The sequence below is a fragment of the Polypterus senegalus genome, chromosome 1, assembly GCF_016835505.1.
Source record: "Polypterus senegalus isolate Bchr_013 chromosome 1, ASM1683550v1, whole genome shotgun sequence".
NCBI lineage: Eukaryota > Metazoa > Chordata > Cladistia > Polypteriformes > Polypteridae > Polypterus > Polypterus senegalus.
Window position 1 is genome coordinate 238,227,992 of NC_053154.1, and position 27,817 is coordinate 238,255,808.

Below are 27,817 nucleotides of genomic sequence, written 5' to 3' on the forward strand. Positions count from 1 at the left end.
TTGAGGATACAACAGAAAGTGAATGAAAAGATGGAACTCTAGACTTTTCATTGCTTTGTGCAGTTTTGGCTGCCTTTCTATATATAATCCACCAAGACACCCGACCATGGTAGTAGCAAGGTGGAAGGGGGGTGTGTACAAAGGGTTGGGACGCAACCAGTGGGAGCGTATGAGTCGCACTTACTGGGGATTCAATGGCTTACCCATGCCTCTCTGCGCTGGGTAGACACACGCTCAATCTCATGCATAATTATTAAAGACACGGATGTCTAAAACAGGTTGGTGTGAGAATACAACAGTAACTGAATGAAAAGATGGAACTCTGGAGAGAGCAAAATACAACACAATAATGAACCCGCGGCATAACAAACGCCGCGTGGCTCAGACGTGCATTTAGACTCTTACCACAGACGAAAGGGACTAACTGGGTGGTCGGTGAGTTTTTGCGTCCGGGCAAATGGGCAGGCAGTGTGAATGCCTAGAGAACGAGGGTAGACACCGGCTGGTGAAAAAGGAGTGTTGGGGGGCAGGAAAACGTCTTCCGTGTTCCTGCAGGAGCATCTAAGAAGACGCATTTTTGTCGCGGATGCAAATAGCAGTATGTTGCGTGTAAAACAGTTTGCACGCGGTCGTGCGTCATAACCGAAAAGTCGGTTTTTAAAGACTGCTTACTTCATTGTGCTTTAACCTCAGTTGTAAAGGATTGTTTTAAGGATCCCATGGGATACCCCTCGCAAACCGTTTCACACGCTGCATATGGCGATTCACCTCCGCGAGAAACATGCCTCTATGAACAGTCAACATAGCTCGGAGGTGCATGACATGCACATGACATTAACCTGACCTGCACTGCATGTGGCCTCTACGACAGACGAATATAAATTACGCCATTTTTTCTGTGTCGTCGCGTCCGAGTTGGTGGCCGTGGCCCTGCGAGTTGTCGTCGTATCCAATGGTCTTGGAGTTGGTGGGCGTGGCTCCTTCCTGCGTGCGCCACAGGTGTCTCACTTGTCGGCGGCTTAGTGAATCCACGCCCCTTCCGGCGTGCTTTCCATGGTTGTCTTGCCTTAGTGAATTATATAGATAGATAGTCTCTTAAATTAGCTAATCAGATCAAGGGGGAGGACCCCAAGAAGCTGAGACACCACCTTTGCATTATATTTATTTATTCTTCCCCCAAATAAGCATTTCTCCAATATGCTGCAATGTACAGTAGACAAGTAGTTTTGAGTAAGGTTTCCTTCCAGCTCTATATGAATGCAACAGTTCACACAGTTTCCAAAATGAAATGTCTCTGTCATCTCATATTCTGATGCCATATTGATGTAGAGTACAGCTTTCTGTCATTACTTATGTCAGATCTGTCCTTGGCGAAGGCAGCATTTTCTTCTGCCTCGAGGCTGGAAGTGAACTGCCATCTGTCGGCTCAGGTCACCCTTTTATCTGTATCTTAAATACAATGACCAGGGTTTTCCTTAGTCTATCTGGAGATCTTTCATTACAAGGTATCCCCAAGTCTATTTTCAGAGACCTTTTTTGCATGGAACTATCTTTGGTCATATTTCCATCCCCTCCTTAAAGAAAGAACAGGTTTTAGAAATGCAGAGTTCCTCATTATTCTCCCTACAGTTCTCCCTTTTCTCTCATCTCAGGGCTCCTCCTGAAACACTGTAAATATGTTTATACTAATTGATTAAATTAGGCCTTAATATAGTATACTGTTTGTAGCCAGTGCACATTTATGCAGTATATCAGAAGACAATATATCACATTCCTTTGACTCAGCTTTTATAAAATTACTGAACCACAATTCATCTGTGATTACAGGTCTGTCTTGAATTGTGAAAGTTGCATCTATCTTTAAAATTAATGGAAGAGCATTACGGTTTAAGGAAACGGAAACCCATTTATATCCTCAGCACAACTGCTGCTTCAATGTATTATAAAGATTCAAAGCTTTGGTTTTTAAAACATAACATTTACAAATGTGAGCCATAAAAAGCCAAACTGAATGTATGATATTTATACAGTAAGTTTTGTGTACAGCTGCAGTCATGTTGTTAAGTGTTATTTGATATTTAGTGCTGAAGAAATGAAGAGATGGGTGTAAACTTCAAAGTGCTGTACATATGAACTGAAGTTAATTGAAGTAGGTCCTTGAGAACTGCCTGAATCCATTTTTATTAAAAACAGTAAATATACAACAAACATGTCTGGTAATTTGTGGACATTTGTGGGGTATAATTCGGAGTAGAACAGGTTTTTATTTTCTGCAAAGAGGCAAATTGTTTTAAAAAAATGAATGAATGAATGATAAAAAAAAAACTCAAATTATAATTGTTTTACATATTAATGAAGTGATAGTGTATTACCATTTAGTATGGTTTTCCAAGGTGTCATTAAATCTATAAAATATTTAAGTATAGTATCATTTAAAATGGAATAGTTGCAACCAATTGAAACTTCATTTTTTATAGCGTGTTATATAATAAAATTACGAAGAGGTTCACTTAAAAATGCATTGCTAGTGTTTATGGTAAAAAATTTAAATTTTTATCCATGGTGATAATCCTGTTAAAATAAACAATAAAATTATAATTTTTCAACTATATTTAACATAATACGTGTTCATTTATGGTACAAAGATGTATGAAATGTTCCAAAATAATAAATTATGATTTAATGCATTTTAAGCTTCTGGTCTAAATCCACACATTTAATTACACCACATAATAATAAAAATATAGTTTTGTAATTAATGGTACAGTAGAAAGACAATGAAAATTCTTGACAATTCATCACTTTCCTAAATTAAAATGAATGAAGACTCAAGTGAAGGAAATTATGAAATATTTTTAAAAATATTAAGAAATATACATATATTTGAAAAACTATGAGCAATAGCAAACTATCTTGTTTTACTGCTCTATGGTTCATTTAATGGCGTTTGGATTTCAGCCTAATCATTACCTATGTGGTATATTCGTGGTTTATCCATTCATTCTGTGCTTTACTCCATCATCCAAACATGTGTACATTAGATTAATTGTTGATGCTAAACTGGTTCAATGTGGGTGTGTCTCTGGGCCTGCCCGGCAATGGACTGGTTCCTGTCCTATTCGTGAGGCTGGTTAGATAGATTCCAGCTCCTTGCAAATCTGTAGGTCTACAGTATGTAGGTTCTGAAAATAGATGACTACCATTCCATTTATAAATGTAGTCTATAAATTGCATAGGTTAAAAATTATCAATGTTAAATTTTATTTCTTTCTCCACAGGGTTGCCCGAGATAAAGAGTTAGAGAATCGAATTAGGTCTCATATCCAGATGTTGCAGGAAAGAAGAAGGAAACCAAAAGGAACATCTCAGGAGGAAATTGCTGCTATAAGAAAAGAAATGGAAGCTGTAAATTTCTCAATTAAATACCTTTATTATTGTTGTTTTAAGGACATCATTATTCAATGTAATAATTAATTCAACAGTCTCAAAAGACAAACTCTGGTGATACCATAATTTATTTTTCAAATGCAGCTTGCATTGTGCATGTGGAGTACTTGGGTATTATTTTCAAATTAGCACTCGGAGAGTTCTGTTAACTGCTCCCAGGAGGTTAGCAAGAGGAAACTGATTAAAGATGAATCGTCTAACTAACATGGCCGTGACTCAGAGTGACCTATAACTTTACAGGATATGCAAAATGATTAAAGTAAGCTTAAATTTAAGGACTTGTATAATGTCTACACAAAGACAAATGTATGAGAGCTAAAATGATATTTTACTGGTATTCAAATTAGTTTAACTGTAGTTTGAAAATATATGAACAATTTAACAAAGCATTGTTAACTTGAAAAAGTATACATCTGTAAATTTACTAGAATATTCTCTGCATAAAATCAAATACAGGAAAAGCCTTATTAACAACTTGCAGCTAAAATGTAGACTGTGTTGGGCACAAAATAAGTCCCTGTTGCTAAATGTACCTTGAGTTTATGTGCTGAATGCTAGAGGGCTGTGCTTCACAAATTCTGTTACATGTGGATAAATAACTGCAGAAACTTTATAGACAGCATAACCTTCTGTTTAAGGCTTATTGCATTGGAGGCAAGTCCCTGGCCACAGTAAAAGGGTGGACTGTAATTCTCAATACATTTTATGCAATAGAATGAAGGAATAATTGTACATGGTAAAGAAAAATGTGGTAGGCAAAGGTTAGTGTTTTATTTTGTAATTTCATTTATCTCACTTCTGTTTTAAAATTCCTTTGGAATTAAAAATTGGAAGACCTCTTTGAATAAATTAACAAAACTTATTCAATCTTTATTTCACAGAATTGTGGCATAAATTCACAGTAGTTAGCTGTGCCACATAGGTCCAGGAACGTGTATTTGATTCCTTGCTGGTCACTTACTACGTTTTTTTTTTTTTATCTCTGGGGACTGGGTATGGTGGTTTCCTTCCACAATACAAAGACGCACTAGATAGCTAAACTAGTGACCCTAAATTCAGCTGATATGAGTGAGCTGAGTGGGTTGACTGCGACTGAGCCCAGGAATCACAGTTAACTTCTGTCATGTATCTGATGTTGCCCAAGTAAAACATACATCCCAGTGATCCTTTAATGGAAAAAGGCAATCAGAAAAAATCTGATAAATGGATATTTCAATGTAATATAGCAAACAATGTACATACAATGTTCAACTCACATTTTGTCTCTTCTGTTTCTTATCTCCAGGCTGAGAAACTTAAATCAGACCTTCTTCAGAGAAAAATTGAGAGTGACATTCCACTTCATTATCTTTTTACCACTTTTACTGGAGAACATTTACCAAGAAATGCATCTTACTAACAATATGATATTTTGTTTGAAAATATTTTAAGAAAATAATGTGTGAATTTTTCAACTGCCTTTATCATTCTTGTTACTAAAAACTACTTGTAGCATATGGAATCAGAAAAATTCACATTTTATGAATGTCAATTTATTTCAGAAATTATGTTACTGCTTTATTTAGCTTGAGGATTATTGTGAGAATTGTATACAAATGACTAAAAAATAAAGCATTAGCAGACATGGTTTCACTGAAATATATTTGTAAATAATTGCCTAAAGCTCATTTGAAATGGTTTAGTGTAAAATAAAATACCTGGGTGTCTATGTGTATATGAGTAAAAACATTTCATATGGTATTTGGCAGTTACACAGGAACAAAGCAAGCTGAGCTGTACTTTTTCTAATCATACTTACTGTATGCACTGGAAATAAACCCAAAGAATCTATATCATTATTCTCAAAATAAATACTTTTTATAATGTATTTGGTGTGAAATATTTTGAAAAAAAATGTACAAGATAGTAACTGTTCCACTAGTTTTTACAAAATGATATGTTCTTCTATTCTTCTGAAGCATATTTACATCTTCACAGTTAAACAGCAATGTAATAACATTCCATTAAAGAATGAACACATAGTATTTTCTATATCCTAAAAATATAAAGCATCAATAGATGTTCAGCAGTTGTGATGCAGGTCTAGAGAGATGGTATCATTTCTGGATTTTTTTTTTAATTCTATTCAGAGAAAACAAAGACAGCCATTTGTGATCCATAACAAATAAAGGGCTAGAAGAATATAAACAGGAAACACAATTAAATAAAGCACACTTTGGCATACAGGCCACATTACTACTAAGCAGAATATTTCCTCTTTTGTGTGTAACTTATATATATGATCTGGTAGAACAGTCCAAAATGTTCCCCCTCTATTATATCTACAGTGCTTCTCCTTCTAATTAAACTGTGGACAGAACTTCTGACAGTGAACCTTCACCTCCATTTCAGCAACTGATTTTTGCCTAACAAGACTGTTTAATGTTCAATTTCTACTTCTTTGTTTGGGGATCATGTGATCACTAGTTTTCATTTACAGGACCAGATCAGCCCGCTCTTTGAGTAGTATATCGGCGCATCATCACCGGTGTACCCCTGTTTTACATATGAATAAGAGGTTTAGACATTCCCCCTTCATTGAATTAAGCAAACTATTGCGGTTCCTTTTGTGTTTACAGTTCTAAATGCATATAGTCTATATATTCTAGAGGAGTTCCTTCCTAACCAGTGCTGTATTACTGCCTTCTTGCCAAAAGGAAACTCTCAGCCAGCTAAGCAAGATTTGGCAACAGTTTAATGTTCATATGCAGTAACTAAATGTCCGAGTGACCTTTTGCTTGACATTAGCTTTTAAAACCATGAGCTCTTTGAGTTTCTACTTAAATAGTGGAAAGACATGAAAATGGAAAAAATACCTAACAAAATGTTACACATGAAATATTTTTGCACCTTTAAGGCATTTTATATGATTAATGTAAAGTATGTTGCTTACATATACTTTATATTAGACATGGCATGATCTTTAAATGTTAAATAATGCTTTGTCTATTTAACTGTGTATTCAATTACATTAATGAAAAATTATTTATTAGGTTAGGCCCAATTTTTAGGCATTTGAATGATTTGTTGTATTTCTTTATATCACTGAGAGATAGAGAATGCAAAAGCAGCCCAATAAAATATGCTTAACTCTATAGATTGTTCCCTAATATAACATAAGTCTGTTAAGCCAGTGCCAGTATTTTATAAAATCATTTATATTTATCAAGTGTGCTTAAACAGCCTAAGTTTAACAATCCTTCTGTATTCATTAATTAATAACATTGGAGCACTAACAGTAGAGAATAGTGTTAATGTATGAAAAACAAAACCTAAGGATACCTGCCTAACTTACATGTAGTTCTCATTAATAAACTTCAATGAAGTGCTGTTCACTTTGGGGTCCACTCTTTGTTCTGGTCTCCTCCTGTCTGCCAGCAAAAACTAAAGGCTTGTAACTACAACATTAAATACTAACTTGCTTAGCCTTGTAGTTCTTCATCTATTTTTTTGAACTTTTGCACAAAATTTGAAAATTCTTGCTTTACAGCATTGAATTCAATAACTTCACCTATTTTTCTGTAGCTATGCAAGATATTGTTTTAGCTTGGTTGCTATTATTCTAAAATGCAATTTGTATTATTTTACACAGTATGAATATTTTGTAATAAAATGAAGTAACAGTTGGTTGACCTTCATCCAGTATTTTAAAATACAGGCCGATTTTTAAAACATGGACAATAAACATCATGTAGGGGACCAGGAATGGTAAGCTTAATTAAGGTTCTATGACTTTTTCGAATGCAATATACAGTAATAGGTAACTATGATTTATCTATATTCTTAACACTTGTTTTTTGTAGTAAGAAAAATTAACCTGCTTGATAAAAATGATCTGTTACATGTATTACTAACTACTGTAGTTTCAAATGGTTGGCATAATTTATTACTTTTTGCTTTACAAAATGCTGCATATTTCCGTACAGCCTTAATATGTGGTAACCCAACTGTTTTATACTTTTTCAAATCACACAAAATTGTGAAAAATATTACAGTTTCAAAGATGTTATCTTGTTAGTGAAACACAAAGTCTATATCAACAGACATTTTTCAATTATGGCTTTCTTTGACATTTTGATAATTTAATCTGTTTTTAAAAAAATAAAGCATTAATGATATATTTTGTTGAAGAATAAGTGTTTGTTATTGATACCTGTAAACCTGTAAATTTACACAAAATGTAAAAATGAAAAAACTACAAGTCTTTTGTCAAATGCACAATTTATGAAAAAGATGTTTAAAAATAATTTTACTCTTATAATGTTTATAATGTAAATATAAGCCAAACACTAATATGCATGTAGTGCTGAGGATTGTGGGATATCTTCAAAAACATATATTTATTGTAATATCTGAAATATTGGAAGGTTGTCAAATTGCATTTCTCATTCATTTTATCCTTACTTTCCAATGTGTGAACCTCTAGTGCTTTAAACAGTGAGGTAACTGACCAGAACAGTAGCTACTACAATCTCCGAGACACTTGAGAGATGCCAGGGCTTACGACTGTACGAAAACAGCTGGAGTATAGCAGGGTTTTGAATCTTTAGGTTAAAGACAGAATTTTAATATAATTGCTTACAATTGTGCAGTAATTTATTTTTTCCTTCCTTACAATTTCATAAGTAAGTATTTGTTACATCTCCTAAACTTACACAATTGTGCATGGTCTCCGAAGCACTGGTAATTACTGCTGTATGAAATTGTATATTATTTAAACGCTGTTGCCAGAACAATATTTTTTCTGCTAAAATTGTGATACTGTATATTCTGTAATGCTCAAAAATCTAAATACAGTAAAAAACATTTAAACAACACTAGATGAGGTGACAATCCAACACGTACCACATTCATTGCATTTTTTGACGGCCACTCATACCAGGCCAAGATAATGTTACTAGTTGAACTGATAAGCTCTTTTTTTCGGATGTGGGAGAAAACTGACAAGGACATAAGCAGAAATGTGTATTTGTCTTTCTTTATTCTTAATATTTTATTGTGATTTAAAAAAAATACTTTTGTTCCTTTTTTTAAAGTAATATTCTTTGAAAATGACAAAATGTCACCAATTCATAAATATGGGGATATATTAGATAGAGTAAATGAATGTACATTACATGGATAAATAGATTGAACTTGGACAGTTCTCTCTTAAAGTTCAATTATTAAAAAAAATAATGTCCCAACAGAACTCCATTACCGGACATGCTGAACATTATAACAAAGAAGGGGGAACAATTACAAATTTAGCTGAAATAATGTCATACTGGATACCACAACACACAATAAATAGCCTGGCCTGAGTGTGTAATATGTGTGCATGTGCCCCATTCTGATCTCCGACCTCCAAAGCTGTTTCCTGGTTTACACATTTGTCTTCACAACATCAATGGATAGATTAGAAGTGAATTCACATTTGCATGGGGGTAGTAAGAGATGTTATTGACTGGGATGAGGGTGTGTGCGCACCTTGGTTCCTAGCATATATCATTAGAATCAGAAAACTGATGAATATACTAAAAACTTTTTTTGGTATAACTGTCCATTTCCATTAAATGTTACTATAAGGACAGTTTGACATATTAATAAGCCTGGTGTAAGTGCGTATGTAAAAAATGGCATCCTGTCTAGACATAAATCCTGGGTTACATCCAAGACATGAGAATTGATAAAATATTAAATATTTTTTGTAGAATGGCAGCACTGTGAAAAGATTTTTACATTTTAAAAAGTCTAAAAATTAATTGAAGATAATTAGTAATATAAAGGCCAGACATTGTAATAAAATAAAAATCCATACCCCATAGGAATCCCATTTCACTATAATTAAGTACTTGCTTATTTTCACTTTCATTGATTTATATCCTGCAAGATGTTATGCATTGTTGTTTAATGCACTTATTTTCGTCAGAGTAAATGGATTAAATACAAAACATGCATGCTAACATGTTGCTTTACATAAAAGAAAGGTGTACTTAAATCTGTTTCCTAAATATTTGCAAATAATTCGAATAAAATTATGCTACAGTAACAATTGCGCTTAAAATTGATGCGTTTTACTAATGCAATACATAAGCATGAAAAACGTATTATGTTGAAAAATGCAAAAGTTCGTTTAAAAAAATCAATAAAATGAAAAACGTTAAAAAAAATAAAGATAAAAAGGTTCCCCACTCCTAACAGGTGTGCGCGTTTGCTGTACGTTAACTTTCCAGTCCATACGTTGTCTGTACACAGACATATATATACTTGTCTGCCTGTGCACAGAATGTCAGATTTTCTCGTATTTGCTTCACGCTTCTAAAATCTCTTCTCAAAGCTTAAATGGCAAACCGGTTTGACACGGCGCGCGGAGCGTTTAGGCTCCATCGAATCCACACTCCCAGTTCTTTCTTGTTCCACTCGGGTCAGTGATGTTTAAGGATTCCTGTTGTCTTTCTTTGTGATGTCACAGCTGGCAGTAGTACTGTAAGTGCCTTGGTAGAGGTGATGGCGTCATTCCGTGCCCTGGTGTAGCCTCCCGTGTTAAGAAGAAGGGAGAAGGACTGGAGGCCGAGGCGAGCGTGGCTCTCGCAGCCGGCATCGAGCAGCGCAAACCCGGACTCCACAGCCTGGCAAATATGGAGGCTTCGACGGGGGATCTGCAGGCCGGCTCCCGTATTCCGGTGATCATCGAGAGGATAGTGAAGGACACGATGGTGGTGACCCTTGACCACGGAGACCGCTGCTTCACCGGTATTTTGATTGAAAGCTGCAAAAAGTAAGAGTTGTGTGCATTTTGCTATTATTATTATTTAATGAGCTTTGCAGTTTAAGACACAGTAAAACGTAATCGGGCCTATAAGCGTCCGAAGACGGGGAGGAGGAACCTAGCATGAAAAATGGACCTTCACTAGGCCTTTAAGAAAAATAAGAGTTTGACTGAATATTTTCGGGTAGTTTATATTTAGTCTCGGCGTAAACATTTTAAACTCTAGAGTATTTATTAATTAGAATGATTTGTGAAATGGGAAGGACTGTGTTAACAGTTTTAACAGTAGTCAAGAGAATGAAAGTTTAAAGCATTTTTATCTGAAAAGTAATTTTTCAATTTTATTTTTGAGAGGGTTTTTATTTTATGTTATTTGCTAAAAAGGCCAACAGAATAGATCTTCGCCAATAAGGTTACGAGAGCAGCATAAGGGCCCTGGCTGCTTTTGTTTTTTCGTGTTGGGGGTGGGTGGTAAACTTCAGCGATCTTACCTGAACATAAATCACAACTCCGCGCTTTTCCAATTTGGACCAAGCCGTGGACTTCACCACATTTTGGTGGATTCTGCCGCTTGATCGTTTTGGATTATTTTAGTGGAGGGTTAATATTAGCTTGATCGTCTGTCCTTCTGCCTGTTTTCCTTTTCAAGGCAGGTTGAGATTTTAGGTACATGCATGTTAACCTTTTGCACTCCCCACTCACGCCTTCAGTACTTAGATATTCAAGACATTTTACACTTTAAAAACTGGTGTAAGTAAAGTGACAGGGCCAATGTGTTCAAAATGTTGGTAGCAAAACCAAATGAAACCTTTTGAGATTCACACACATGCATACACTTACTAAAATGGGAAGCCTTTTCTGGGATTTGCTTAAAATACCCAAGTCTTGGGCATACATCATCCTGGCCACTTAAGATGTAACACATTTGCCAACAATATGGGCAATGCATATGATCAAGTAGGAATTCGAGCTTGAAAAGCACCTGAGTGCCACACAGAAAGCACCTTTCTTCTGTTCACAACAAAAGGGTTGGGCAGCCTTCTATAAAAACACTGTCAATCGTTCATTTGTTTTAAGTGCCATGTTAAGTCATGAAAACTAAGGGACAGATAACATTTAAATCGAATGCAGACCAGCTGCTTGACTGAGCTGTTTTTTTAACTTGTTAGTTAAACATTTTCAGAAAGGATTTAATTTTTTTTTTTAACTTCCAGCATTGTTAGTTTAAAAATATTTAGAAAGGGATTTTCTTTTTTCATTTTTGCAGTTTGCCTGCTGCTGGACTCCACCGCACTCTAGGCAAATTTTACTTAAGTGACACTGGTAGCTTTTAATCTTACAATTATTTATAGAGGGGTCAGTGTCAGTTTCCATATCTATATGTAGTGAGTATATTATGGTCAGTCTTTAAACAGAATGTTTCTTTTCAAAGCCTTTAGTTTGAACCTACTTAGGCACATGGCTGCCTTTTTTTTCGAATACATTTGCAATTTACATGTATAGAGCCTTAACAAACAGAATCTGTCATTTTAAATGAGACTTCCTTATATAAAAGCATTTGTTCCAAGTCCAAAAAGCAACAGTTTGTTTAAATTGCTAGCTTTAAAAATTCCAAAACAATGTCATTTGTTTTGCTCACTGACTGAAGGCCCCCTTCTATCTTCTTAAATTTTCAACTTTATAATAAATTAATATATTCTTTATATAAACGTGCTAGGGGAAAGGTTTTGTCAAAATATATTGTCAGGCAACAAATGCTTATTCATTTTTTCATAGAACTGCAGCAGTTGTTTTCTCTGTTGTTTGAATTTTTTTAACTTCCTTCTTTTTTATTATTATTTTAACATGTTTTAAATATTAGCTGAAATGCTACTCTTTAGAATGCTCCTTTTTTTTTTTTCTCTCGTTTTAGATTTGCATTTGCCCCCCACCACATGCTTATGACCTCTTATGCCAGTCAAGAGCCGGGATCCATTTTTGTGCTTGCAATGTAGACAGAGAATCATGGGACTTGCTCTTGTGTATGGCCTGTATATCCAAAATCCTTTGTTTAGCAGCTGCCAAGAAAACCTCAGACTTCCCTTCTGCTAAACTTAGAGCTCATTTTTCCAACAGAAGAATGCATTTTTCTAATTATCTGCCTTCTTAATTTTAACGTCTGTCCTGTCTTTCTCTGTGCTGAAGTAGCGCTGATGCTAACAGTTTTAGATTTTCAAGCACAGAGCAGAATCTTTGTGCAGGCAGACATTTTTTCCCCAACCCCCACCCTTTTACTATGTCTGAAAGCATCTGGCTAATGAGTGGCTTTTACTGTTGTGTTTTGTGTCTTTCTGTCTTTATTTCTTTCATTATTTTGTTTTAAGGTGTACTGTTTATGTGCATTTCCAAAAATAACTGCACCACAGTAACTGATACAGAGAGGAATCTGTCATGCTTAGCACTATGCAAGGTTTACTTTGTGATGTGTTTAATTTGAATCAATGCTTTCTGCCATGGTTTATGTAAACTTCAAAAAGGAGTTTCTCACTTGAGAATTTTATGTTTGCAGGTGCTTCAACATTTGATTTTTGATCATTTATTTTGTTTTTGATTGTGGGTTGTCACCTGCCCATTGCATCAAAGTACAAATGCCCCCATCTAAATCTTATTTTGGCATCTTTTAAAATGTAGCATTTCCCTTGCCTTTGTGGTTTCAGTCCCCTAGCATTCTAACATTTCTTGATTTGATAATTGAAAAAATTAAGGCTACCTCACTGAAATGGTGAGTTTTATATTTTACAGTTTATAATGTTTTCAAAGTTAGAGCAACTGTTAATTTTACAAAGAAACTAATGTATATAGTCAGTCTGGATGCCTGCTTATCAGAAAGGTCTACTACTGCTAATATGATGTGAATAGTTTTTATTTTTTTATTTTTAATTTTGCTACTCATTTGCACCTCAGGTATATATTGCTTCTTAATCTCCTATGGCCTTACAAACAGTTCACTATGATTGTGCAGCTTTGGAACAAGGAACAAAGCATGTCAGTTACAAATATGAAAGTATGTAATAAGGGAATGGATGTGAAAAGGAAGATCTGGTGCTGAATTCATGTTAGTATTTTAACTTTTGGACAAATAGTGTTAATCAAATGTGGGTATTGCATGCAGCTTGCTGTAAATTGTGGTTAAAACCTAAGGCCACATCAAAATTTGTTACAATATGTAAAACGCAACCACATAGAGTTTTATGAATGCTTAGTGAAGTTATCCCACCATTCATCCATCCATCATTATAACTCGCTTACCCCAGGACAGGGTCACAAGGCCACGGAAGCCTATCCCAGTAGTCATTGGGCACAGGGCAGGAACATCACCTGGGCAGGGCACTAGTCCATTGCAGGTTGAACAGATACGTATAATATACTCACACACAGACTCGCTAGCAGTGCTGATTGACCTAACCTGAATGTCTTTGGAAAATTGTAGGAGCTTAAAGCACCCAGAGGAAAACCATGCAGACTCCATGTAGAGGGCACATTGGACTTGAACCCCAGTGTCTTTATTGTGAGGTAGCAACGCTACCACTTTACCACCGCCCTGCCCTGGTTATCTCAGCTTGTCAAAAAATTATATGTATGAGAGACAGACAACTAGATATATAGATGTAATATGTGCATGTAAATTATTTTAATCTAAAATACATTAGTATCCAGTATATATGTTCCTTTTTGAGGAAGTGTTTATCCCGGGAGCATCCGGTACAATGCTAGGATGGGCAGGGTACTAGTCTATTATATTGTCAACTTCCACATGTACCGACACTTCCACTCACACAGGGTCAATTTAGAATCCTGCCAGAATAAATGAAACATAAATATGTAGTTGGTCATTTACACATCTATATAGATTAAGCACAATCTTGCTGATCCTTGGGCAGGTTTATTGCCTGTGATCATTGCTAGTGCCTGGCATGGCCCCTGATGGCACTTGGGCAAGGGCAGCATATTCATTTAGCAATACATATATTTTTTTAACATCTTTTATATATCTCTCTCTTATTAAAAAAAAAAAAAAAAATCCTGGAAAGGAAAAGCAGGGCGACGATACGTGATCTTCTCAGAAGTTCTCGGAAGACACTTAAAAGACCCGCGAGACGCAAACAGTATCAAATAACACTCAGTCGTGTAAAGACACATAGCACACACACATCCTGTGCTCTCAGCATATATAAAGCGTCTAAGGACAATGCGTTCTAGATAAAACATCAACGAAAGAAGAAAAAGCGAGCAGCGTGGAGAAAAGAGACCCAAAAGCGTTGGAGAGAAAAAAAGGCAGATAAGAGATTATGAAAGCAGTGGAATTCGAAAGGCTCAAACAAACAATGGCGCGATATACATGCAGAGAAAGGTAAAGAATATGAAAGCAGTAAAATTCGAAAGTATTGTAGCATCCCAGCCAGGTTGAAGCCTTTTTTTGTTTTAAGTGACTGTTAGGTCCGATTGAGGGAGGGCGAAATACAGCACGGAAGACTGATAGCAGCGCGACGGCATCTCCTTAGCATGCGTTCAGCCGCCCTCCTGCTTGACAACGTGAGCAGCATTATACATCCTGAGAAAGAGATTTAACCACGCCCGGGGCCAGAAATAAAGGACAAGTATTGTGTTTACAACGTCATGTGAGACAAGGCAGTGAGACACCGTTTAAAACAAGTCCACGGACATCTAACCTAACAGAAACCTGGATTGCTGTTGGCGGATACGCTTCATGTGCTCCCAGCTTTTAAAACAACGACAAGAGACCGGCAAAAAACACGCAGCTCGCCAGCAGCAAAAAGCCTGCCAATAATCAGAATACTTCTCCTTAGCGTGTGTTCACCCAAACCTACCCTCGACACTCCCCCACCCCACCTCCTTCACAACGTGAGTGACAGAGATGCGAAGTGGCAAAAGGACAGCTGCTGTACAGGCATTGAAATGATCGAGCAGCGAGACAAGCAGAACAGGCAGCTCGCCAGCAGCAGAAAGACAGCAGATGATCCGACGTTATCTCCTTCGCGTGCATTCAACCGCGCCCCTTTCACACAAGCAGCGTTATACATTCTGCCAGAAAGAGATGTAACTACGCCCGGGGCTGGAAATAAAGTATTGTTTTTAAAAAAGTTTTAAAATAAAAGTGAAAATAATGCATATATAACAATGCCCATGAAACTAATAATCTTTTTTTAATTGTATATCTGGTAAACAAAACTCGAGGGTGGGCGAGAGAAGCGAGCAGGGGGCAGAGCCCCCTAGTGTTTAATATTTTTTAACATTATTAAATTCTTCTTCTTCTTTTGGCTGCTCCCGTTAGGGGTTGCCACAGCAGATCATCTTCTTCCATATCTTTCTGTCCTCTGTATCTTTTTCAGTTACACCCATCACCTGCATGTCCTCTCTCGCCACATCCATAAACCTTCTCTTAGGCCTTCCTCTTTTTCTCTTCTCTGGCAGCTCTATCTTTAGCATCCTTCTCCTAATATACTCAGCATCTCTCCTATGCACATGTCCAAACCAACACAATCTCACACCTCTGACTTTGTCTCCCAACCATCCAACTTGAGCTGACCCTCTAATGTACTCATTTCTAATCCTATCCATCCTCGTCACACCCAGTGCAAATCTTAGCATCTTTAACTCTGCTACCTCCAGCTCTGTTTCCTGCTTTCTGGTCAGTGCCACTGTCTCCAACCCATAATAACATAGCTGGTCTTGCTACCGTCCTGTAGACCTTCCCTTTCACTCTTGCTGATATCCGTCTGTCACAAATCACTCCTGACATTCTTCTCCACCCATTCCACCCTGCCTGCACTCTCTTTTTCACCTCTCCTCCACAATCCTCATTACTCTGTACTGTTGATCCCAAGTATTTAAACTTTTCCACCTTCGCCAACTTTACTTCTTGCATCCTCACCATTCCGATGACCTCCCTCTCATTTACACACATGTATTCTGTCGTGTTCCTCCTGGCCTTCATTCCTCTCCAGGGTCTCCTCAACCTGCTTCCTACTCTCGCTACAGATCACAATGTCCTCGGCAAACATCATACTCCACGGGGACTCCTGTCTAATCTCGTCTATCAACCTGTCCATCACCATTGCAAATAAGAAAGGGCTCAGAGCTGATCCCTGATGTAATCCCACCTCCACCTTGAATGCATCCGTCACTCCTACTGCAGACCTCGCCACAGTCACACTTCCCTCATGCATATCCTATACAACTCTTACATACTTCTCTGCCACTCCCGACTTCCTCATACAGTACCACAACTCCTCTCGAGGCACCCTGTCATATGCTTTCTTCAAGTCCACAAAGACGCAATGCAACTACTTCTGGCCTTCTCTATACTTCTCCATCAACACCCTCAGAGCAAACATCGCATCTATGGTGCTCTTTCTTGGCATGAAACCATACTGGTGCTCACTAATCATCACCTCACTTCTTAACCTAGCTTCCACTACTCTTTCCCATAACTTCATGCTGTGGCTCATCAATTTTATCCCCCTGTAGTTACTACAGTCCCGCACATCCCCCTTATTCTTAAATATCAACATCAGTACACTTCTTCTCCACTCCTCATGCCTCCTCTCACTTTCCAAGATTCCATTAAACAATCTGGTTAAAAACTCCACTGCCATCTCTCCTAAACACCTCCATGCTTCCATTGATATGTCATCTGGACCAACGGCTTTTCCATTCATACTTCCTCCTTGGTAATTCATTGCACATCCTGATTCACTATCTCCACATCATTCAACCTCTTCTCTCTCTCTTGTTCTCTTCATTCATCAACCTCTCAAAGTACTCTTTCCATCTGCTCCACACATTCCCCTCGCTTGTGAGTACGTTTCCATCTTTATCCTTTATTACATTAACCTGCTGCACATCTTTCCCAGCTCAGTCCCTCTGTCTAGCCAATCGGTACAGGTCCTTTTCTCCCTCCTTAGTGTCCAATCTCTTGTACAACTCATCATACACCTTTTCTTTAGCCTTCGCCACCTCTCTCTTCACCTTGCGCCTTATCTCCTTGTACTCTTGTCTACTTTCTGCATCTCTCTGACTATCCCACTTCTTCTTTGCCATCCTCTTCCTAGGTATACTCTCCTGTACTTCCCCATTCCACCATCAGGTTTCCATTTCCTTCTGTCCAGATGTCATGCCAAGCACCCTTCTTGCAGCCACCCTTACTACATCTGCTGTAGTTTCCCAATTGTCTGGTAATTCTTCACTACCACCCACTGCTTGTCTCACCTACTCCCTAAACTCAACCTTGCAGTCTTCCTTTTTCAAATTCCACCATTTGATCCTTGGCTCTGCCTTCACTCTCTTCCTCTTCTTGATCTTCAACATCATCCTACAGACCACCATTCTAGGCTGCTTAAGTGTAAGAATACAAAAATGTAGTTATGTATGAACATGGAGTATTATAAATCCAGTACCTTGTTTATATACTACCCATAGAAACAATGATAAATGCAGTCAATTATGGGATTATTATATTGTGAATCCTCAAGCCTAATTAGGTTATATCATATATAGGAAGGGCTACAAAAATGTCTCAAAATGTTTCAGGCAATAATATTTAACTCGCCCTGCCTGTGATCATCTTTGGTTTCCTTGTGTTATTATTTATAGATTTTTTTTTTTCTGTGGTATGATTTTCTGATAAACTTTTGTAAATGTGTGAAGGATTGAGAGGCTTATTGGTATGTTTGTGTTGTCAGCATTTTGAAGTGAAAGCATGAATTTGTTTTACTTGCATGGTGTACAGCCTTTCTGTGATGTTCCTCTCTCATGAGCATATATTTTTTTTCTTTTACACATTTTCAAGTGTTGCATATTATGCCATATCTATGAAATTGTCAAAAGTGTTTGTTTAAATAATCCCATCATTTGTAATGTAATGTAATCCCATCATTTGTAATTTGTTTCTAATTTTTAATGACGCGAGTCTAGCCAGTCTCATTGGATGTCATTTATGGTAGTTTTGTCTTTAGTTGTGTGTAGATGGAAAATGCAGTCTTGCACATACAATATATGTTTTGTTTATTAGTGCTTATTTGCTGATATTCAGTTGTTTGACAATAATGCAAAACAACAGCACCAACAGTGCATCTGGAAAGTATTCACAGCGCATCACTTTTTCCACATTTTGTTATGTTACAGCCTTATTCCAAAATGGATTAAATTAATTTTTTTCCTCAGAATACAACACACAACACCCCATAATGACAACATGAAATACGTTTACTTGAGCTTTTTGCAAATGTATTAAAAATAAAAAAACTGAGAAATCGCATGTACATAAGTATTCACAGCCTTTGCCTTGAAGCTTAGAATTGAAGTCTGGTGTATCCTGTTTCCCCTGATCATCCTTGAGATGTTTCTGCAGCTTAATTGGAGTCCACCTGTGGTAAATTCAGTTGATTGGACATGATTTGGAAAGGCACACACCTGTCTATATAAGGTCCCACAGTTGACAGTTCATGTCAGAGCACAAACCAAGCATGAAGTCAAAGGAATTGTCTGTAGACCTTCGAGACAGGATTGTCTCGAGGCACAAATCTGGGGAAGGTTACAGAAATAATTTCTGCTGCTTTGAAGGTCCCAATGAGCACAGTGGCCTCCATCATCCTTAAGTGGAAGAAGTTCGAAACCACTAGGACTTTTCTAGAGCTGGCCGGCCATCTAAACTGAGCGATCGGGGGAGAAGGGCCTTAGTCAGGGAGGTGACCAAGAACCCGATGGTCACTCTGTCAGAGCTCCAGAGGTCCTCTGTGGAGAGAGGAGAACCTTCCAGAAGGACAACCATCTCTGCAGCAATCCACCAATCAGGCCTGTATGGTAGAGTGGCCAGACGGGGGAAAAAAAAAAGCATTAGCTAGCTTTTCCAAGAAGGCAGTGCTTTAGCCATCCAATATACAGTACTATCAGAACAGGAAAAAAAATCAATGCAGAGTTGACAGCCTATCCAAGTTCCCCTGACACAGAGCATGAAATGCATCCTCTTTAGTGGTGGAAACTAGATGAAGCAAACTTCCCTCAATCGACTGCCAAAAAATTCCCCTTCATTCCTAAAAACAAGTGCTCTGTCCAAGAGAGTGTTTAGTACAGAAGAGAATGTTGTTGCAAGCCTTAAGCCTGAAACTGCACACAGGCTTGTGTTCTTCAAGAAATATGTGAAGGCTTTTTTTTTTTTTTTTAATCTTTTATGTTCTGGAGTTTTTCAAGTAACTTTTCATGTAGCAAGTCTTAAAAGATATTTTTTTACAAATACAAAAATGTTTTCCACTATAATCTGATATAGTTCAGACAGCCAATTGATATTTGTATTTAAATGGCAATGTTCAGTTTGCAAGTCAACAACTTCATCTCCCTGGACCATTTGTATTTTTAATCTTAATTATTGTTGACCCTAAAATAGCAAAGGAAGGACGGACTAAAATGTTATGTGCCATTCGCCCAGAATATACATTGGCACTTTTAGTTGGAGTAAAACCTGTCAATGTTAATTCTAAGTACAGTTGTTATTAAGGTTAGGAATAGGTTGCATTTCTTGTAGTCATTATTTTATTTTTATTGTTCCAAAAAAACAAATGTTAGTTTAAAGAAAACATTATTGAAAAAAATGTCCATAAGTCTGAAAATTCATAATTTTTTTTCCCTCTTTTTGCTCAGCCCAAACTTGACATTACCATAGATCCATTTTTTTGTCATACAAGATGAATTGCACACACAAAGAAAATCGCTGTATATTGCGTATATTATGTTATGTGTATATGTGATCATAATTAATTTAAATAATTTAGTGACTACATTTTTTGATGAATTATTTTAAAGATTCACCTGCACACAAAAATATGTAGTAAGCAAAAGAAAAATAAAGCACATACTTCTTAATGCTATCACTTCACACAAAGTGGGAAGGGTCAGTTTCTAGGGAATCCGAAACATTTGAGGAAAACATTGTAGTTATTTTCCCACCAATTTAACATAACAGAAGTGCATGCCAAGTGTAAGGGGCACACAGGCAGAGATCTCTTAACTTATTAAACAATTACTACATAAAGAGAGGGTGAGTGAAAGGGAAATGATTAGTAACAAGTTTGTTTAGTTGTTTATTAGCTTTCTGGTTAGTGCTTCAAGTAAAATAAGTGGTCTTAAGATTTTATTTCTTTTTTGTATGGATTAATTTATAGATCCATCTCTAGTATCAAATTCTTATGTCACATATATTAATGCTATAGTGATTCAGAAAGGTTTACAACCCTAACCTTGATGTGTCTTCTTAGTGTCTTGGAGGCCCCTTTCTTTTTGATCATTAGAGCGAGGGTAGAGGTTCCTCTTGAAGAACCGAAACCAATTTTCAAGACTAGGAGGATGAATCATGGTAGAATATGAGCAATAACGATTGTTTAATTATCCCACCGCAACCCACTTTGCAAACCATATGCAACCCATTCACACTAAATACAGTAGTTATCCACTGGCAATAGGACCCGTAGTTTAAGAAACTCTGATTTAAAGGGATATTTCAAAGATTTTTTTAAATGTTATTTATCCCATATAGTCTGTAATGGAGGCTGAAAACCTTTTTAATCTCATGTTTTTGTGGAGAAATTAAATATTCCATCTCAAAGTGGTAGATTAGTGACCAACACTGTACAGTGCCAAGCGATGTGAAAAAAGTCCTAACACAGGGTCAGTCCATGTGGGGGAGAAATTTGTCATGTAACTCATGTCATATAATCCATATGTTTGATATCCATTTGTATGGTCAGAATGTGAATGTTGTTGAATTTTTGCCAAAATAGTACTAACAGTTACTTCCTGAAGAACCACAGTTGGATGCAAACAGGAAAGTTGTCTTTCCTACAGTACTGTGCACTACAATTAAAGAGAGGCGTCATCACCAATGAATATGTTGGTGAAGGAGATCTTCAATTCAAAAAAAGTTTTTTTTTCTCATCCACTGCTACAACCTGAATAGGATAAGTTAAAACAAAAAAAATGTATATTATTTTTCAGTGAAGTGCCCCTTTTAGTAAAACAAGAGTATGTTTCATTAAAGTAATTTATATAAATTGTTCACTGCATCATCTTAACCCTTTGGGATTTATATGTTTAAAACATTATGTATTTATCTGAAAATTTTGAAGCTGCCTACATACTGTGGTTCTTTATTGCATGTTTTGAAACCAGTTGCTCTTGAATGTTTTGACACAGATGGCTAAAATGGTTGTTTTCCACAAAGGCTGAGGTCCTAAGTTTGGTTTTAGTTGAGCATAGTAGGGAAACCTCACAACAGAAGCTAATTTGTGCATTTTGGAGCATTATGGTAGCACAGTGGTTAGCTACCTCATAGGTCCAGTGTCTTGGGTTCAAATTCTGCACTATGTTGGCATGAAGAAGGTACATTGTCTTAGTGTCTGTGTGTATTTTCCTCTGGGTACATCAGTTTTACACCCACATCCACATAAATGTACATGTTAGGTTAATTTGACAACTCTATTTTGGTATGTTGTGATTGTCGGCACAAGTATGAGTGCTCTTTTGCTGGACTGGCACCCTCTCCAGGACTGTTGAGATAGATTTTGGCTTCAATGCAACATTGTGTTGATTTAAGTGAATTTGAGAATGTCATGTTGCCAAGTCCTAATGCAATTTGTTTGTTGTAATATAATCACAACAATTTTTCCAATATCAAGCAGACCTACTGCATGGGCTTATTCATAACGGAAAGCATATGTAGTTAGTACTATAGTCTACATTTTGATGTGTAGCTTTAATAGAAAGTGGTCTGTGTAAGAGGGACAAACACATTTATTTATTTTTTTTACCATGGAAATATAAAGCGCTTTTCACTGGTTAGGATTCAATTATTAAAACAAAAACAAGTGTTATGCTTTATATGTTTTTTGCTTCTGTTTAGTATTTTTAAACTAAGAAGCAATGAGGTGTATTCTGTCCCAGAGAATAAATAGCTAAAGTAAACTTAAGGATTAGTAAATATTGCTCAAGATACAGTAGTTTAGCAATTACTCTGAACTTAAGCTTAGTGTTCTATCTAAAGTTTATACATCCATTGGACTTTGAACAATAAATATGATTATGGTGTTTTATTGTGTTAGTACATCAGGAATTGCTGTCTCCCCTCCCCCAGCATTACTATAAAGTTGCTTGATCATTGTAAAACCATCTTGTGCAATATGTCTCCATTGCTTTCTACAAAAATTTAGTCTTGATATTTTTATATATTTTTTTTTATCTAATAAAAAACTATTAATCTATATTTATCATAAAACCCGGAACTATTTTTGCTCATGGAGTTGTTTTAACCATACAAAGAGTAGTACAATATAGACTTCATTTTGAGCAAAGAAAGCAAAAAGGTAATCAACTGGGGGATAGTCATGTTGCTAGGCAGATCTGTAGAAGCTTACACCACAGAATTGCCTGCCCTGTGGGAGGCCTTTGCCTTGATGTGATAGCTTCTAATGAAGAGAAGAATGTCAATATGTGATTGTATGAGCTAGATTAAAATTAGACCTGTAGATCTGTAATATCTATCTATCTATCTATCTATCATTCAAAATGGCACCATCACACCATTAATAGATTTACTTTTTTTTCTAGTAATGCCGTTGATAGTAAAAACTTAAAATAATTTCAATAATGCTATAGCAGATTTTTTAAAAATTCATATACAAAAGTGAATGTCATCACCTTATTAAAATTTATTTCTTAAACTACAAAAACATTTTCACCATGGAGTGAACATTTAGATATAAAAAGTGTAATACAGTGCTTTAATTCAATAAAACACTTAATCACTGATATTTTTTTTCTTAAATTATAAATAATTCACTCTTTCAGTTGGGATTTTCACCAGTTCTCCACAAGCATGGACATAAATTCATTAAAAACATCATATAGGCCTTTAACCAGAAAAGCACAAAAGCCCTTAACCTTCTCATACCAGGACATTCATTTTGCTGTCCATTAACCACTGTTATGGTAATTTTTTTTTTTAGTGTGTTTTGGTTTGTTATTTTGTAAAGTTAATGTTTTCAACTTCTTGCTTGAGCTATTTCAAGTAGTTGCCTATTTTTTGCACACATTGTTTTCTTCTATCCAGAAAAGTGTCTCCCATTCCAGTTGAAGAGAAATACCTCCACACTAAAATGTCCCCACCACCATGCTTTACTCTAGGTGTAGTATTTTTTGGATGACAAGATTAATCTTATTTCAGACAGAATTTTGGTCTAGCCTAACCACAACACTTTTTTGCCGTTCAGTCAGTATCTTTTACAATCATTTTCAACATACCTTAAACAAGACTTTTTTTTTTTTTTAACTGTTTTGAAGAGTGGATTTTATTTTACTACCATTCCATGCAGGCCAGATTGTTGGGTGTTTGTGATATTGTTATCACATGCACATACAGTAATTATCAGTCTTTGCCATGAATGTTGGTAGCTTCTTCAAAGTTGCCATTAGCCTATTGGTAGCTGCACGGGTCTTCTTCCTGCATGATCGTCAGGTTTAGACGCAATGCCTGGATGGTGCCAAATACCCTCCACTGCTTAAGGATGGTCTTGCTGTAGTCCATGGGTGATGTAAGGCTTCTAAAATCATTTTATTCCCATCTCCTTGACTTATGCGTTTCCATGGCTTTATATGAATGTTAATTTTCTGCTCATAGTGGATTATTTAATGATAATCTGTGATTATCAGTGGTGACTGTGTGCAGAGGGTACAGACCTATAAATACCAGAGAGTACAGCTGGATGATAAATTGGACTGGACTGCCAATACTGATGCTCTGTGCAAGAGAGGACAGAGCCAACTATACTTTTTAGCAGGCTGGTGTCCTACAACATCTGCAATAAGATGCTGGAGATGTTCTATCAGATTGTTGTGGCGAGCGCTCTCTTCTACGCGGTGGTGTGCTGGGGAAGCACTATAAAGAAGAGGGACACCTCACACCTGGACAAACTGGTGAGGGGAAGGCAGGCTCTATTGTAGGCACGGAGCTGGACAGTTTGACATCTGTGGCAGAGTGACATGCGCTGAGCAGGCTCCTGTCAACCATGAAGAATCCAATGCATCCACCAGTATCATCCCTAGACAGAGGAGCAGCTTCAGCACAGACTGCTGTCACCATCCTGCTCCACTGACAGACTGAGGAGATCATTTCCACCCACCCCCCCCCAAGTTTGGTAAACGTTAACACTACACAAGATTATAGACTTTTATACCTGCCTCACACTCTCCACCTTGCATTTTTTAACTTGCACTGTGCTTTTATTGCTCTTTAATTAATATTGTTTTTATCAGTATGCTGCTGCTGGAGTATGTGAATTTCCCCTTGGGGATTAATAAAGTATATATATCTATTTGCTTTGAAAATTCTGTGAACAACTGCTTTTATTATGAATTTATCAAAATCCCAACTGTTGGATGATTCCTCATAAGATTACAAGGAGGACTGTGAAATTACTCCCAAATTTAGATCTGAATATATTTATATTAAAAATAATTATCTATTCAAATATAGGCTAAAAGATCTGAACCTGCAGGTAGAATGAAGTAACCTAAAGGGGCATTACTGACAGTTGGAAAACAAAAATTCTACCATGAAACAGATAATTGTTAAATATTCTGTTACTTCTACAACATCAGAAAAGAGCAAAGGGGATGAAGAATGCTTTGTGAAAATGTATGTTTAAGAAGAAGGCACATTTTACTAATAATTCAAGCTACACATTCATAAATATGAATACTTTGTTCCTGGAAAGAGTTTGTAATGAGGAGATCTGTAAAATGCAGTATTGTATAGCATAATGCTAATGTTGGTGCAAAACAAAAAAAACCTGCTCTCAATTATGCTGGTTTAGAGAATGGAATGGTATATTAGTTTACATTTGTGTTAATGGGTGTATGATCCCTTAATTAATTATCAGGTTTTCCTTCAGCAGTGCTGGTAATTAAAACATTGATATGCAGAGGTGGGCAAAAGTAGATTTACAGTTGTTCATATGGAAAAAGACATGCAAGGTAAGATTATTACAATACCATTATTAACTAAAAAGAATGTCTCAGTGGCACAATGCTCTTAGATACAATCTCTTAAGTGCTCAAATTGCCAGCCTTGTGCACTCACAACAGTAAACCTACTTTTGCCCACCACTAATATACAGTGGTGTGAAAAACTATTTGCCCCCTTCCTGATTTCTTATTCTTTTGCATGTTTGTCACACAAAATGTTTCTGATCATCAAACACATTTAACCATTAGTCAAATATAACACAAGTAAACACAAAATGCAGTTTTTAAATGATGGTTTTTATTATTTAGGGAGAAAAAATCCAAACCTACATGGCCCTGTGTGAAAAGTAATTGCCCCTTGTTAAAAATAACCTAACTGTGGTGTATCACACCTGAGTTCAATTTCCGTAGCCACCCCCAGGCCTGATTACTGCCACACCTGTTTCAATCAAGAAATCACTTAAATAGGAGCTGCCTGACACAGAGAAGTAGACCAAAAGCACCTCAAAAGCTAGACATCATGCCAAGATCCAAAGAAATTCAGGAACAAATGAGAACAGAAGTAATTGAGATCTATCAGTCTGGTAAAGGTTATAAAGCCATTTCTAAAGCTTTGGGACTCCAGCAAACCACAGTGAAAGCCATTATCCACAAATGGCAAAAACATGGAACAGTGGTGAACCTTCCCAGGAGTGGCCGGCCGACCAAAATTACCCCAAGAGCGCAGAGACGACTCATCTGAGAGGTCACAAAAGACCCCAGGACAACGTCTAAAGAACTGCAGGCCTCACTTGCCTCAATTAAGGTCAGTGTTCAAGACTCCACCATAAGAAAGAGACTGGGCAAAAACGGCCTGCATGGCAGATTTCCAAGACGCAAACCACTGTTAAGCAAAAAGAACAATGATTGCCAAGACTTTTGGGAAAATACCTTGTGGACTGATGAGACAAAAGTTGAACTTTTTTGAAGGCAAATGTCCCGTTACATCTGGCGTAAAAGGAACACAGCATTTCAGAAAAAGAACATCATACCAACAGTAAAATATGGTTGTGGTAGTGTGATGGTCTGGGGTTGCTTTGCTGCTTCAGGACCTGAAAGGCTTGCTGTGATAGATGGAACCATGAATTCTACTGTCTACCAAAAAATCCTGAAGGAGAATGTCCGGCCATCTGTTCGTCAACTCAAGCTGAAGCGATCTTGGGTGCTGCAACAGGACAATGACCCAAAACACACCAGCAAATCCACCTCTGAATGGCTGAAGAAAAACAAAATGAAGACTTTGGAGTGGCCTAGTCAAAGTCCTGACCTGAATCCAATTGAGATGCTATGGCATGACCTTAAAAAGGCGGTTCATGCTAGAAAACCCTCAAATAAAGCTGAATTACAACAATTCTGCAAAGATGAGTGGGCCAAAATTCCTCCAGAGCGCTGTAAAAGACTCATTGCAAGTTATCGCAAACGCTTGATTGCAGTTATTGCTGCTAAGGGTGGCCCAACCAGTTATTAGGTTCAGGGGGCAATTACTTTTTCACACAAGGCCATGTAGGTTTGGATTTTTTTTTCTCCCTAAATAATAAAAACCATCATTTAAAAACTGGATTTTGTGTTATATTTGACTAATGGTTAAATGTGTTTGATGATCAGAAACATTTTATGTGACAAACATGCAAAAGAATAAGAAATCAGGAAGGGGGCAAATAGTTTTTCACACCACTGTATATTAAATTGTCTATCTCTGCTTCAGTATCCTTCAATTGGTTTAACACTGTAGTCCATTTTGATTGTATTTTTATTTAATAAGATGTGGTTCATAATGTTTTATTGCTCAACACTAGATCTGTGTGAATGTTAATATAATGTTGACAGTGTGTTATTTTTTGATGTAATATTTTGTTTTTGACAAGGCAGTTTTTTTGGTTTTTTTTTTCTCTGAATAGGCCAGCAGTCTGTATCTCTTTTCCTGTACATTTCTTTGGGGGAAATAAAACTGCTATCCATAGTTCTAGGGTTAAACAAATAAAAAAAAATGCTGCCAGTACCCTATTAGGTTGATTTGTACCTACTAACTTTAAACTGATAGACAAATGAGTTGGTATTTTTTTAGAAATCGCCAATAAAGAGTGTCCTGATGATTTTGTATAATTTAATAGAATTTGGTGAGTTCTAGTGATTTTTGGACAAAGATTTCATTCTGATAACTTTTTTTTTTTTTTTAATAAGGGCAGCTTAGTTTGTCAGAACTAAGCATTTCAATTAACTTTATGGTGGTTGAAGGCATTTTCTCAAAATGTAAACATTAAAATTTAATTACCTGTATTTTATTTATTTATTTGCTGGCAATATTGAGTAATCGTTTCAGTCCTAATTTTATTGTTAACTCATTTTGATCCACATAAAATATACTGTCCTTGTTCAAAAGTCTATTCTGTCTTTTTCTTCTGTTGATAATTTGTGTGAGTGCATGCGTGTGTGCGTCCCTTTAATATTTGTAACAAATGCTTAATTTAAGAC

The 27,817-nt window shown here is 36.5% G+C and overlaps 2 protein-coding genes across 2 annotated transcripts in view; both read left to right on the forward strand.

Moving 5' to 3' along the window:
- The window catches only part of LOC120540048 (leucine-rich repeat-containing protein 27-like), a 53,508-nt gene extending 48,479 nt beyond the window's left edge, over positions 1 to 5,029 (forward strand). Inside the window, exons 10-11 of the mRNA XM_039770512.1 lie at positions 3,279 to 3,405; positions 4,733 to 5,029. Coding sequence (XP_039626446.1) covers positions 3,279 to 3,405; positions 4,733 to 4,846 — 241 coding nt within the window. The 3' untranslated portion in view covers positions 4,847 to 5,029. The remainder of the gene's footprint in view (positions 1 to 3,278; positions 3,406 to 4,732) is intronic.
- Positions 5,030 to 8,993: 3,964 nt separating this feature from the next.
- pwwp2b (PWWP domain containing 2B) overlaps positions 8,994 to 27,817 on the forward strand; it is a 60,168-nt gene continuing 41,344 nt past the window's right edge. The window contains exon 1 of the mRNA XM_039770522.1: positions 8,994 to 10,246. Within this exon, the coding sequence (XP_039626456.1) occupies positions 10,107 to 10,246 (140 nt within the window). The 5' untranslated portion in view covers positions 8,994 to 10,106. The remainder of the gene's footprint in view (positions 10,247 to 27,817) is intronic.